Below are 13,475 nucleotides of genomic sequence, written 5' to 3' on the forward strand. Positions count from 1 at the left end.
CACAAAATCGTTGTCCAGGAAAAAGTCAGACCTCACAATTGCTTGGCGCTATTTTTGCCTCCCTTGATATCAATGCGTCCAATGTAAACTGTGCAGACCGAAGAGCAGACCGAGCACTCCCCTGCTTCCGAGCAGCAAACACCGTAACAGGCGCGGCTATCGCTAGGTGGCTGAATGCATTGATATGAAGGGAGGCAAAAATAGCGCCAAGCGATGTGAGGTCTGACTTTTTCCTGGACAACGATTTTGTGATGCAAATGTATTACTCTTTTGAACGCATATTGTTTTGAGAAGCAAAACGCTTTATTTTTGTGTCCCCAGCCAACTAGCCGGACATCCTTCATCAACACCAAAACTCAGCTGGAACTCTGCTCACAGGACGCAGCAGGGGGTAAGAAGATGTTCATAAATGATGCTGCTGATATGGGATGTCATACAGCTTCATGTCAAAAGAGGCGAACTATCCCTTTAATTGGATTAAGTGGGTAAATTGGTTAATACGTTTGTATGAAAGAATTTGTGCTAATTCAAGAGTAATCTGATGAAAGGTTGAAATACTTACTGTTCCATTTTTTAAATTTTTTTATATTGCATATTTTATTATTTCACTGATATTAATGGGGAAAAAAAAATCAGGTATTAGGTATTGGCTAACGGCCAATTATTGTTATTATTTTTGGCTCACAATTTTACAATTGTTGAATCCCAAATCTAAATATCTCTATATATCTATCTATAGATATATAGATGTATATACACTATATTGCCAAAAGTATTCACTCACCCATCCAAATAATTAAATTCAGTTGATCCAATCACTTCTATGTAAATTCAAGCAGCTCAGCATGCAGACTGCTTCTACAAAAAGAATGTTTCGCTCTCAGCAGCTCAGTGAACTCCAGCATGGTACCATGATAGGATGCCACCTGTGCAACAAGTCCAGTGGTGAAACTTCCTCTCTGCTAAATATCCCACAGTCAGCTGTCAGTGGTGTTATAACACAGTGGAAGCCATTGGGAGCGACAGCAGCTCAGCCAGGAAGTGGTGGGCCAGGTAAAATGACAGAGCGGGGTCAGAGGATGCTGAGGCTCATAGTGCTCAGAGGTCGCCAACTTTCTGCAGAGTCAGTCGCTGCAGACCTCCAACCTTCATGTGGCCTTCAGATTAGCTCAGGAACAGTGCGTAGAGAGCTTTGTAGCGTTATTGGTTACCAAATATAAGGATTTATGAGGGTTCTCACTGTCTCAAATAAGCCTTAAAACCTGGAATTCGGGGCACCACCTACCATTATCTTAACTTTAACTTACAGTCAGGTAGGAAAACTGTTAACATCTTAAAATGGGTAGTCTCATTCTGATTCGTACGTTCTGTTTGAAGTGACAACCGACTTAGTAACTGTCCGTGACGCTCTTAAATGGATTAATACAAACATTTATTCAACATTGCACAGGTATATAGGTGTATAAACAATTGATAAGAGACAGAATATGGGTATTTTGCAATAGTTATAAGGAAACACGGTTGAAAGGGAGAGATAACTTAGCTAAACGGGAGGACTAGTGACCTGGGGTTAAAACGTTAATACAGTCTGGGCCTTCACACGGAGCTGCTATGGCTAATCACTTCGACCGGTTATTTCCTACGGATCTCTGCACAACCATCACCTCCAGAGGAAGGATTCAGCACTCCGAGTTCAGCAGAGTTCCACTGCTCCAAAGATATCAGACTTTATGCACCTTACTTTTGCCGTAGAGTATCGTGGTTCTTTACAACTTTTGCGTGGATAGTCTGATCCCTACAAAAAGCGTAAAAATGTTTGGCAACACAAAACCATGGATCACAATGGATATTAAAAAACTGTTGGTGGAAAAGGAACGAGCGTTTAAAGCAAATGATAGACGCGGGGGAAGTTGATTCAAAGGGAAAACAGGCGAAAATCAATCATAACAAAGGAATATATAACTCAAACGTGGAACAACTGTTACTGGACAATAATTCGCGGATGGCATGGAAAGGAATTAAAACTATGATTGGACAAAATAATCAGCAAAAAAATCGCGGCACACACTGTTGAAGAGGCGAATGCAATGAATGAACATTTTTCTAGATGGGAGAGCGGTGAGAGGACTGAGCTAAGCTGTCTGGATAATGCAATAGAATGCGCACCAATCAGCGTCAGCCTGCAGTGAAGTGGGGCGGGTATTCTCTCTCGTGAAACCCCGTAAAGCGGCCGGCCCTGACAAGCTACAGAGTATGGTACTGAGCTCATGCCACGAACAACTCAGCTTTGTTTTCAGCAAACTGTTCCAAAAGTCCTTGGACACGCATATGGTACCCAAAATTTGGAAAACAGCAGAAATTCTGCCTCTGCCTAAAAAACCTAAACCGTCCGTTTTAAATGATTTTAGGCCAGTGGCACTTACTTCTGCAGCAATGAAGTGTCTGGAGCGGATTGTGCTAACCCACTTAAAAAAACAAACAGTTGCTCAAATGGACAAATTTCAATTTGCATATAGGCAGAAGAGAGGAGTGGAAGATGCAATCACCACCCTCCTAAATGGAATATACAAACATCTGGAATTACCCTCATCATATGTACGTATTCTGTTTGTTGACTTTTCATCAGCGTTCAATACGCTTCAGTCACATATCCTTATTGAAAAGCTGCTGAATATGGGAGTTAGCCTCTCACTTCTTAAATGGATTTATGACTTTTTAACTAATAGAATACAGTATGTTAAGGCAGGCAACTACCAGTCATCCTCCATCAACACAAACAGGGGCGTACCCCAGGGGTGTGTCCTTTCTCCAATTTTATACATACTGTACACAAATGACTGTGTGAGCCACACCCCTGAATGTTCCCTTATTAAGTTTGCTGACGATACTGCCTTAGTTGGTTTCTTAACAGGTGACGAGTCAAGCTACAGGCAAGAAATTGAACAGTTTTTTGAATGGTGCAATGCTAATTCCTTGATTTTAAATATTCTGAAAACCAAAGAAATGGTCATCAATTTTAGGAAAAGGCCCCCTCTTATACCTGTCACCTTACAAGGGAATGATATAGGTATGGTGGAAGAATATAAGTACCTAGGTACCATCATTGACAACAAATTAACATGGAAGGCTAACACTCTGGCAAGATATTCAAAGGCACAACAAAGATTTTATTTCCTGAGAAAGCTGCGTAGTTTTAAGGCTGATACAGCAATTTTAAGATTATTCTATTTAACTTTTATTCAAAGTGTTGTGACCTTTGCAGTGTTGGGGGGAGGTCTGTCTGTCCCGAACAGGAATATGCTGGACAAGGTCACAAAATTGGGCAGGAAAATCACAGGTACTGAGGTGAAAAGCATTAGTCACATTACAGACAAAAACACAACTAATTTGGCCTTGAGGATATTAGATGACCCGTTTCACCCCCTCTTCCCTGAGTACTCCCTTCTCCCCTCTGGTCTTCGTTATAGAATGCCTCAGGTGAAAACAAATAGAGCACTGACATCTTTTGTGCCCAGGAGCATTCAGTTGCTTAACAGGCTAAATTCAAGTAGAGAGCCACCCGAAGATATGTACTAGGCACCTGAAATGCCCAATTCTTGCTCTTTGTATATTTATTTATTAGTCTGTTATTCTGTCTTGTCTGCATATGTACGTCTTGTGTGTTTTCTGTATGTGCTGTTTGTGCTATACTGTATGTTGCTTCCAAGTACAAGACAAATTCCCTTTGGGGCAATAAAGGTTTATCTTAATCTTCTCCATCTGGCAATCTGATGGAGGAGTCTGGGTTTGGCGGTTGCCAGGGGAACGGTACTTGTCTGACTGCATTGTGCCAAGTGTAAATTTTGGTGGAGGGGGGATTATGGTATGGGGTTGTTGTTCAGGAGCTGGGCTTGGCCCCTTAGTTCCAGTGAAAGGAACTCTGAATGCTTCATACCAAGAGATTTTGGACCATTTCATGCTCCCAGCTCTGTGGAAACAGTTTGGGGATGGCCCCTTCCTGTTCCAACATGACTGCACACCAGTGCACAAAGCAAGCTCCATAAAGACATGGAGGAGCCAGTTTGCTGTGGAAGAACCTGACTGGCCTGTACAGAGTCCTGACCTCCATCCGATAGAACACCTTTGAGATGAATCAGAGCAGAAACTGTGAGCCAGGCCTTCTGTCCAACATCAGTGTCTTACCTCACAAATGCGCTTCTGGAAGAATGGTAAAAAATTCCCATAAACACTCCTAAACCTTGTGGAAAGCTTGTCCAAAAAAGTTGAAGCTGTTAAATTGATCTGTGTGCAGATCTTGTAACATTCTTTTAATTCTGCCATCTGTTTCCCATGTTGCTTTAAAATTCAGAGTACATTTTTTGTTCATATTATGAATAGCGGTGAGGGAAGCCGTCAAGCTGAAGAAGGAGTCCTATCAGGCCTTTTTGGCCAGTGGGACTCTGGAAGCAGCTGATGGTACCGACAGGCCAAGCGGAATGCAGCCTTTGAAGTTGCTGAGGCAAAAACTCGGGCTTGGGAGGAGTTTGGTGAGGGCATGGAGAATAACTTCCAGACGGCCTCGAAGAGGTTCTGGACAACAATCCGCCGGCTCAAGAAGGGGAAGTGGTGCACCGTCAACACGTTTATGAGACACCGCTGTACGACTGGTGTCAGAGTTTGGTCCGCATTGCCAGCAGTAAGTCGGACATGTTTCCGGTGAGGGTTGGACTCTGTCAGGGCTGCCCTTTGTCACCGATTCTGTTCATGATTTTTATGGACAGAATTTCTAGGTGCAGCCAGGGCGTTGAGGGGGTCCCTTTTGGCGACCTCAGAATCGGGTCTCTGCTCTTTGTTCATATCTAGTATCATAGTGTCAGGTTCATATGTCTTTTAATTACTCAAGTCCACACCTTTAGGTATACAGTTATCCAGAGGTTGTTGTGGTCCAAAGGGTGCTAATAATGAAGGTTCTTGGTTCTGACTGGTACTACCCTCCCCACTGAAGTTAAACTCATTTAGATATCTAACCTGAGCTGCCTCATAGTATTCCTTAAGACATGGAAGAGCAAGTCTTCCCTTTTTCTTAGACTACTGATGTTATTTTTTTAATTTATCCTTGTTTTTTTTCTCTGCCCATATACTGTATATTTAGAACATTTTATCCCACTCAAGGAAAAAAAGCGCAGATTTCTCAACTGGCACTGACTGAAATGAATACGAAGTTTTCGGTAAAATGTTTGTTTTTATTTGATCCATTAATCAAGATATGATTAAGTAAGGTTTCAAGGTCCATCTGTTGATGTCTGCTAAAACTTCTTTCATTGAAGTCTCTGTAATTGATTTTGTCCATTTTGGTTATGTATGGGCTGTTGTTCCAGTCACTTTGGTGTCTATAAGAGAGATATGGAGGGTGTTATAATGGAAATTTAGGATATGAGTTTTTAGTTTATGTAACTACTCAGAATAGTTTGCGTATCAAGTAAAGACAGGAAGGGAGTCTGTTGGGCAAGAGAGAAAGACCACTGCATCATCAGCAAAGAAGCCAATTTTTGTTCTGTCACTATTGTGTTTATTTCTTTAATCATATTATTTGGCCTGATCTACTTCACTATTGTGTAAGGCTGATCTTGTCAAGGGTCCACAAAATGCTTTACATGCACTCTTTACATGCTTTTATCACCCATTCACACAAATACTCATTCATACCTCGTGCTATATTAAGGCCATCAGTGTCTACTTCCTGAACCCAAACTGGGATCTGATTCTACAAAAAAAGGGGCCTGATAACTGAAGGCTCTGCCTCCCATTCTACTTTTAGAAACTCTGGGAACCACAAGTAAACCTGCAGTCTGAGAGCAAAGGGCTCTGTTGGGAAAATATCGCACTATGAGACGACTATATACTATACTTTAAGAAATTATAGAGCTTAATCACTATGATCTTGGTGATTTTTTTTTAATTCTATTTTAGATTGAAAATAGAGCCAATAAAGAAAAGTGAACATTGGAGAACTATGATCTCTTCTGCAAATTTTCATTATAACCTGTGCTGCAGCATTTTTCATCAACTGGAGGTTTTTGGGGGGCTTTTTGGGATACCCCATTAATGAGGATTTGCTGTAGTTCAATCTTAAAGTGCATCACTCTGGGACAGGGTGTTTTTGATTTGGGCAATATAACAAAGGGGATAGAAGGCAGTCCTAGAAAGCTGCCTGTCAATATTGTTAGTTAAGAAAAAAATCTGCCATTGTAACTCTTTGAGTTTCACATTAAGTTTATGTACTTGGATAACAAAACACTTGGATACTTAAACATTTTGCACTGTCCATGTTTTAGGTCCTACAAGCACTCAGTATTAACCTGTCATAGTTTTCCTTGCTCCATAGTCACAATTCTGTCACCAAGGGAGATATTCTGTCACAAAGGGAGATATTTTCACAAAGGGAGATATTCTGTCACAAAGGGAGATATTCTGTCACAAAGGGAGATATTCTGTCACAAAGGGAGATATTCCTGTCACAAAGGGAGATATTCCTGTCACAAAGGGAGATATTCTGTCACAAAGGGAGATATTCTGTCTCAAAGGGAGATATTCTGTCTCAAAGGGAGATATTCCTGTTTCAAAGTACAATTAAAACAAAACGATTTTTCTAGATCAGCCAAAAATAAAATTTTTTGTACATTTTCAAAATTGATGTAGCTTTTTGTGTCTTGAAAGACAAGCTCAGTCCCAGATAATATTGAGAAGTTATCAAAGTCTTTCAAAGAAACTGAAATGATCTCATGTGTAATCTCACCATGGATAACTCTGGATAACTTTTTTCTGTTTTTGTCTCTACAGCCCTTGGAGTTACTCTGGCACTCACTGGATGAGTGGCTGGTGCTCATATCCACAGAACTGGAAAGGAACAGAAAAAACCCATCTTCTATCTCCTCCAGCAATGAGATAGCTTCTTTGCTTCTTAAAAAGTGTGAGTCTGACCACTCCGACACGACACCAAAACTTCCCACCTTGCTGGACCGTCAGCTTGTTATGGAAGCAGATGCCTACACCGATGGGGAAGATGTGATCTCCATGACTGCCAGTCGACTCAGTGCTGTTATTCAGGCCTTCTATCTGTGCTGCTCGTGTCAGATGCCACAAGGGTCAGTACTCAGCATTCCAGCCTCAACCGTTTGTTCAGTGTAAAATTGTAACGTAACAAAGACATTGTTAAGCTTCGAATGTGATATAATCTGATAAAGCCCCAGAACTTCTATCTTTATCTTGTGTCAAAAGTGCATTTATATTTTTCAGGGGCTCTAATGTTGTTCTATTTATTATACCACCACTACAACAAACTACCACTACTACTACTACTGCTATTCCTACTCCTACTGCTACTGCCACTTCTACTGCTACTGCTACTGCTACTGCTACTACTACTGCTACTACTACTGCTACTGCTACTGCTACTGCTACTGCTACTGATATTCCTACTACTACTGCTACTACTACTGCTACTCTAATCCTACTCCTACTATTACTACTGCTACTACTACTACTACCACTTCTCAGATTCAGATTCAGATTTTCTTTATTGTCATTGTAACGTGTACAACGAAAAGTAAGGTGCAGGCTGCAGTTGGAAAGAAGCTATTTTTGAATCTATTTGTCCTGATTTTGATGGCCCTGTATGCTCTCCATGGTGGAGCGGTAAAAAGACACAAGCAGTCTCTGGCTGATATTGTTCTTCCTGGGGATTCTCAGAAAGTGTAGTGTGCCTTCTTCACCACCTGTGTGGTGTTCTTGTCCCAGGTCAGTTTCTCCTCTATGTGGACTCCCAGGAAGCGGAAATCACTGACCCTTTCCACACAGGTCCCACCAATAAAAATGGGCTGAATGTCTGTTTTGTTTCTTCGGAAGTCAATGATTAGCTCCTTTGTCTTGGATGTGTTCAGTAGCAGGTTATTGTCTCTATACCACGCTGTCAGCCGTTGCACCTCATCCCGGTAAGCGGATTCATCACCTCCAGTGAGGCAAGCTACCACTGTGGTGTCGTCCGCATACTTAATGAAGGTGTTGCTGGTGTGGATGGGGGTGCAGTCTGAGGTGTAGAGGGTGAAAAGCAGGGGGCTTAGCACGCAGCCTTGACGGGAACCGGTGCTGAGTGTGAGGCGTGGGGAGGTGTGGGGGCCAATCCTGACCCTCTGTGGGCGCTCTGACAGACGGTCCTAAATCCAGAGGCATGTGGAATGAGGCAGTCCGAGGTTCAGCAATTTCCTCACGAGACCGTGGGAAAGGATGGTGTTGAATGCTGAACTATAATCCATAAAGAGAAGACGGGTGTAATTTACTTGTTTCTCCAGGTGGGTGAGCGCTGTGTGTAGCGCTGCTTTCACGGCGTCCTCTGTCGACCTGTTTGCCTTGTAGCTCCGCACAGTCTTTCAGCACCCGTCCTGAGACCCCGTCAGGGCCCGTTGCTTTCCGTGGGTTGACCTCTCTCAGCGTGCGCCTCACTTCGTGCACCCCCACCGTGTGGGTGGGGCCATTCCCGGCCGCTGGTGGCGACATAGCTGTTCCTGGTGGTTCAGTCTCGAAGCGGGCGAAAAAGAGGTTGAGTTCTTCTGCCAGCACAACGTCGCCCTCAGCAGCTCTAATGCCGGGTTTGTAGTTGGTGAGGTGCTGGACCTCCATCCATGCCTGCCTGGTGTTGTTACTGTCCATTACATTACATTACATTACGTTCATTTTGCAGACGCTTTTATCCAAAACGACTTACAATAAGTGTGTTCAACATCGGTAGGCAAAAGAACTTCAGGTCACAAGAAGTCATAAGTGCATTTCCTTCCCAAACCAAACAGCTAAGAGCATAACTAGTGCTAGAGTAAGGGCAATAAGTTAGGTACCGAGACAAATGGGAAGACAATTTAGAAAACAAATAAGTGCGTAAGAAGCTGGAACGAAACAGGTGATGTCGCAGAGCGAAGTGGTCGGGCGGGGGTGTAGGGCTGGACCATAGCCTGGAGGTATGAAGGAGCTGTTCCTTCCACTGCCCTGTAGGCCAGCACCAGAGTCTGAAACTGGATGCTGCAGCTACAGGGAGCCAGTGTAGAGAGCGGAGAAGGGGAGTGGTGTGGGAGAACTTGGGGAGGTTGAACACCAGATGAGCAGCAGCTTTCTGAACCAGCTCCAGAGGTCTGATGGCAGAAGCCGGGGCGCCAGCAAGGAGGGAGTTGCAATAGTCCAGGCGGGAGATGACAAGAGCCTGGATGAGCACCTGTGCTGCCTTGTCGGTGAGGAAGGGGCGAATCCTCTGGATGTTGTAGAGGAGGAATCGGCAGGAACGGGTCACTGATGCCATGTTTGGCGAGAACGACAGTTGGTTGTCCAGGGTCACACCCAGATTCCTCGCAGTCCGAGTTGGCGTCACCACGGAGTCATCCATGGTGATGGCCAGGTCTCTGAACGGGCAGCCCTTCCCCGGGAGAAACACCAGCTCAGTCTGGTCCAGGTTGAGCATAAGGTGGTGCATCGACATCCACCCTCAGATGTCTGCCAGGCACGCAGCAATGCGTGCTTCCACTTGGGTGTCAGAAGGGGGGAAAAGACAGAATCAGCTGGGTGTCATCTGCATAGCAGTGGTAGGAAAAGTTATGGGAGTGGATGACAGAACCAAGAGTTGTGTAGAGGGAGAAAAGAAGAGGACCCAAGACCGAACCTTGGGGAACCCCAGTGGTGAGCCTACGTGGCTTCGACACAGACCCTCTCAGTGTTACCTGGTAGGAGCGACCTGTCAGGTAGGATGAGAACATGGAGAGTTCAGAGCCAGAGACACCCATTCCCTCCAGGGTAGAGAGAAGGATGTGGTGGTTCACTGTGTCAAATGCTGCAGACAGGTCCAGGAGAACCAGGACAGAGGAGAGAGAGTTAGCTGAGCAGTTTGGAGGGACTCAGTTACTGCTGGGAGGGCCGTCTCAGTTGAGTGGCCCACCTTGAACCCGGACTGGTGGGGGTACAAGAGGTCGTTCTGGTGGAGGTAAGAGGACAGTTGTTTAAAGACAGCATGTTCAAGAGTTTGATGGTCGTAGATGGTGTAGATGGTGGTCGCTGGAGTCCTGGCTGGGATAGAGACATCCTTTGGAGACCTTGGGTGATGTGGAGTAAAGGGTCTGGTGAGGGGGGAGAGCTGGGGGTTGTTTGCCTCGCTGCTGTGCCCTTCACTCTAATCGGTACAGTCATGTTTGGGTTTGCCGTCCCAACAGCATGACGTAAGTGTGCACCAAGTAATCTGCATCCAGCTCGATTGGGATGCACGCCATCAGGTCTGAAACGCTCCTTACAGTTCCAAAAGATATTAAAGTTATCAATGAACTTAATCCCATCTGCAGTGTGAGATTCCACATCAGCTGTGATCCCGTGTAGAAAGATCTGAGTTAGTCCTTTGACACATGAAGGCTCCACAGCCTGCACAGGAGCTATAATAGAGTCAATAAATTCCTCGTTGTTACGAATGTCTTGCAGCGTTTCAATCCTCTTCTCGAGCTGTGTTATCCTCACAGAGAGTCGCTCACACTGTGTGCAGCTCACTGATACTGCAGGGTTAGGAGACATTTTTTCTGTCCGATTCTCTTTGTAAACAGGAGGGCTAATATCGTTTACAAATATACAATTAAAGGTAGGGTAGGAGATCCTGGATTTTGAGTCCAGCGAAGCTGCATTTTGAAAATACACAGGTAAAAAGTCCCAACCCTTTTCTTCACTTTCCCCCCGAAGGCACGCCTCTAGAGTACATGAACGCGCACGAGCACGAAGGTGCACGAGCGCTGTTCTAACAGCAAGCATCGATCGTTGCCGTATTTAGTATTTAGCATTTAGTATATGCTAACTATACGTTTAATAATGCTAGGTACTAGCCAAGCTGGCTCTAGTTTAGCTTCCTGCCAAGCTTCTGGACGCGTAATTCGTTCACGGAGCAGGGTACGCGCACAGGGGGAAGGAGGGGGAGGGAGGAGCAGATTGCAGTTTGATAGACGGCATCAGAATCCAATCATTGTGAACGGTCCGTTCACAATGATTGGATACTGTTTTTCCTAGATTGTACGTTCTAGAGGCCACTAAAAAATTTCGTATTTGTGTCAAAACTTTTAATTAATTGGTTGCAATGAGGGTGTGAAGAGTATTTCAAGCAATATGTAAAAAAATGTTCCAGAAAAAGATCCCCTACCCCACCTTTAAAAGAAAAAGAATAAAAGAATAAAATTATACCCAAGACTTGTGGAAAGAAGTAGAATGATTTAAAAGTAAATAAACCAGTAAGCAGCAGGAGGAAGCAGAGACACGTCTGCACTCTTCAGAAGCAGGAAGCCCTCTTCTGTAGGTGAAGTTAGCTCGACAAAAAGCAGTTAAAACGAACAGGACGTACATAACGAATATCAAAACAAAGCAGTGGAAGTGAGAGCACAAAGCCACTGTGTCTACATGCGCCGCCATCGTGTTTTGTTTTTTTTACTGTTACTAGTACTGCTACTGCTACTCCTACTACTACAACTACTACTGCTAGTACTATTGCTACTACTACGACTGCTACTCCTACTGGTACAACTACTTCTATTACTACTACTGCTACTGCTACTCCTACTCCTACTACTACAACTACTACTGCTAGTACTATTGCTACTACTACTACTACTACGACTGCTACTCCTACTGCTACAACTACTTCTATTACTACTACTGCTACTGCTATTGCTACTTCTACTATTACTATTACCATTGCTACTCCTACTGCTACAACTACTACTGCTGCTAGTGCTATTACTACTGCTACTACTACTACTACTATTTCTTCTGCTACTGCTACTTATACTACTATCGCTACTATTATTATTACTACTACTACTACTACTGCTACTACTACTACTATTATTATTACTACTACTACTACTGCTACTGGTATTGCTACTACTACTCCTACTGCTACTACTACTATTATTATTACTACTACTACTGCTACTGCTACCGCTATTGCTAATGCTATGGCTATTGCTATTGCTATTGCTACTACTACTCCTACTGCTACAACTACTATTATTATTACTACTGCTACTTCTACTGCTATTGCTACTATTATTATTACTACTACTACTGATATTGCTATTGCTATTGCTACTACTACTCCTACTGCCACTACTACTATTATCATTACTACTGCTACTTCTACTGCTATTGCTACTATTATTATTACTACTACTACTTCTACTGCTATTGCTGCTACTACTACTACTACTATTATTATTTTTACTACTACTGCTAGTAGTGCTGGGCGGTATACCGGTTCACACCGAATACCGGTTTATAATTTCGTTATGATATGAATTTTTAATATACCGCCATACCGGTGTATTTGATTACACAACGGGGGGAATGCAGCCAAATGTCACTTCAAGACACGTTTGCTAGAGGGACTGCCTACGACAGGAAAAGCAAATGGTGGAACGAGATTACAAATTCGATCACTGTCCACATAGCCAAAGACATGGTCCCGCTGAATACCGTGATATACCGTGAAACCGTGATACCGTGAAAAAATACGTGATATGTATTTTTGGTCATACCGCCCAGCACTAACTGCTAGTACTGTTACTGTTACTGCTACTGCTACTGCTACTTATTATTATTGTTACTCTTTTAAAGTGGGGATGTTGCAATTGAATAGTGCTGAAAATAACTGTAATATAGACTTAGACTCGACTTTATTTGTCATTCAGGATTGGCCACTGTACAACAGATTGTTAATGAAAGTTATGTTTCAGTAGCTCCAGAAACAGTGGAATTGTACAAGAGAGTACAATAAAACTGAAAATGTATAGAGATAGGATTGATTATAAAATATAAATTAAGTGTTAATATAGCAGCTTACACTTTGCCAGTTGAATTGAAAACAGAAATTGAAAGTTCAGCAGCCTGGAGTCTGGCTGTTGCACAGCTGTTGCGGGAGCTTTTTTCTGAGGGCAGCAAGAAGAACAGTTCATGGTGAGGATTTGTGGGGTCCCTGAGGATCCTGTGAGCTCTAGTCAAGCAGAGTTTCTGTGCAACATCCTGGATGGGGGTGGGGTGATGTCCTGAAAATCTTTCCCGCTGTGGTCACCACTGTGCAGAGACTTGAAGTCCGAGGCACTGCAGCTGCCCGAGGGATGCAGCTGGTCAGCACACATTCTATAGTGCCTCCGTAGAAGGAAGAATTTCATTATTCACAATGAAAATGTCGTAAAAAAACCCGGATATTATTAATGGAAGCTTCTATCAGCAACTCGTAGAATAACAATTGTGATGGGATGTTATTGTTCTGTTTACTCAAGTCCTGCTGCCACTGACGTACTGTGGTGTTTAATGCACTGCCTAACCAATATCCCCCACCATCTATAAAAGAAATGCTTCAGTTAAATGTTGATAATACCCTGCTCTAACCAACAGCATTATCATGCTCATTATTTGTGAATAAAGCAGTTTTCAGA

At 43.4% G+C, this 13,475-nt stretch overlaps 1 protein-coding gene across 1 annotated transcript in view; it reads left to right on the forward strand.

Annotated features, from left to right (window-relative positions):
* The window catches only part of hace1 (HECT domain and ankyrin repeat containing E3 ubiquitin protein ligase 1), a 106,843-nt gene that overhangs the window by 27,603 nt on the left and 65,765 nt on the right, over positions 1-13,475 (forward strand). The window contains exon 12 of the mRNA XM_075464650.1: positions 6,820-7,124. Within this exon, the coding sequence (XP_075320765.1) occupies positions 6,820-7,124 (305 nt within the window). The remainder of the gene's footprint in view (positions 1-6,819; positions 7,125-13,475) is intronic.

Source organism: Odontesthes bonariensis, chromosome 5 (genome assembly GCF_027942865.1).
Source record: "Odontesthes bonariensis isolate fOdoBon6 chromosome 5, fOdoBon6.hap1, whole genome shotgun sequence".
Classification (NCBI taxonomy): Eukaryota; Metazoa; Chordata; class Actinopteri; order Atheriniformes; family Atherinopsidae; genus Odontesthes; species Odontesthes bonariensis.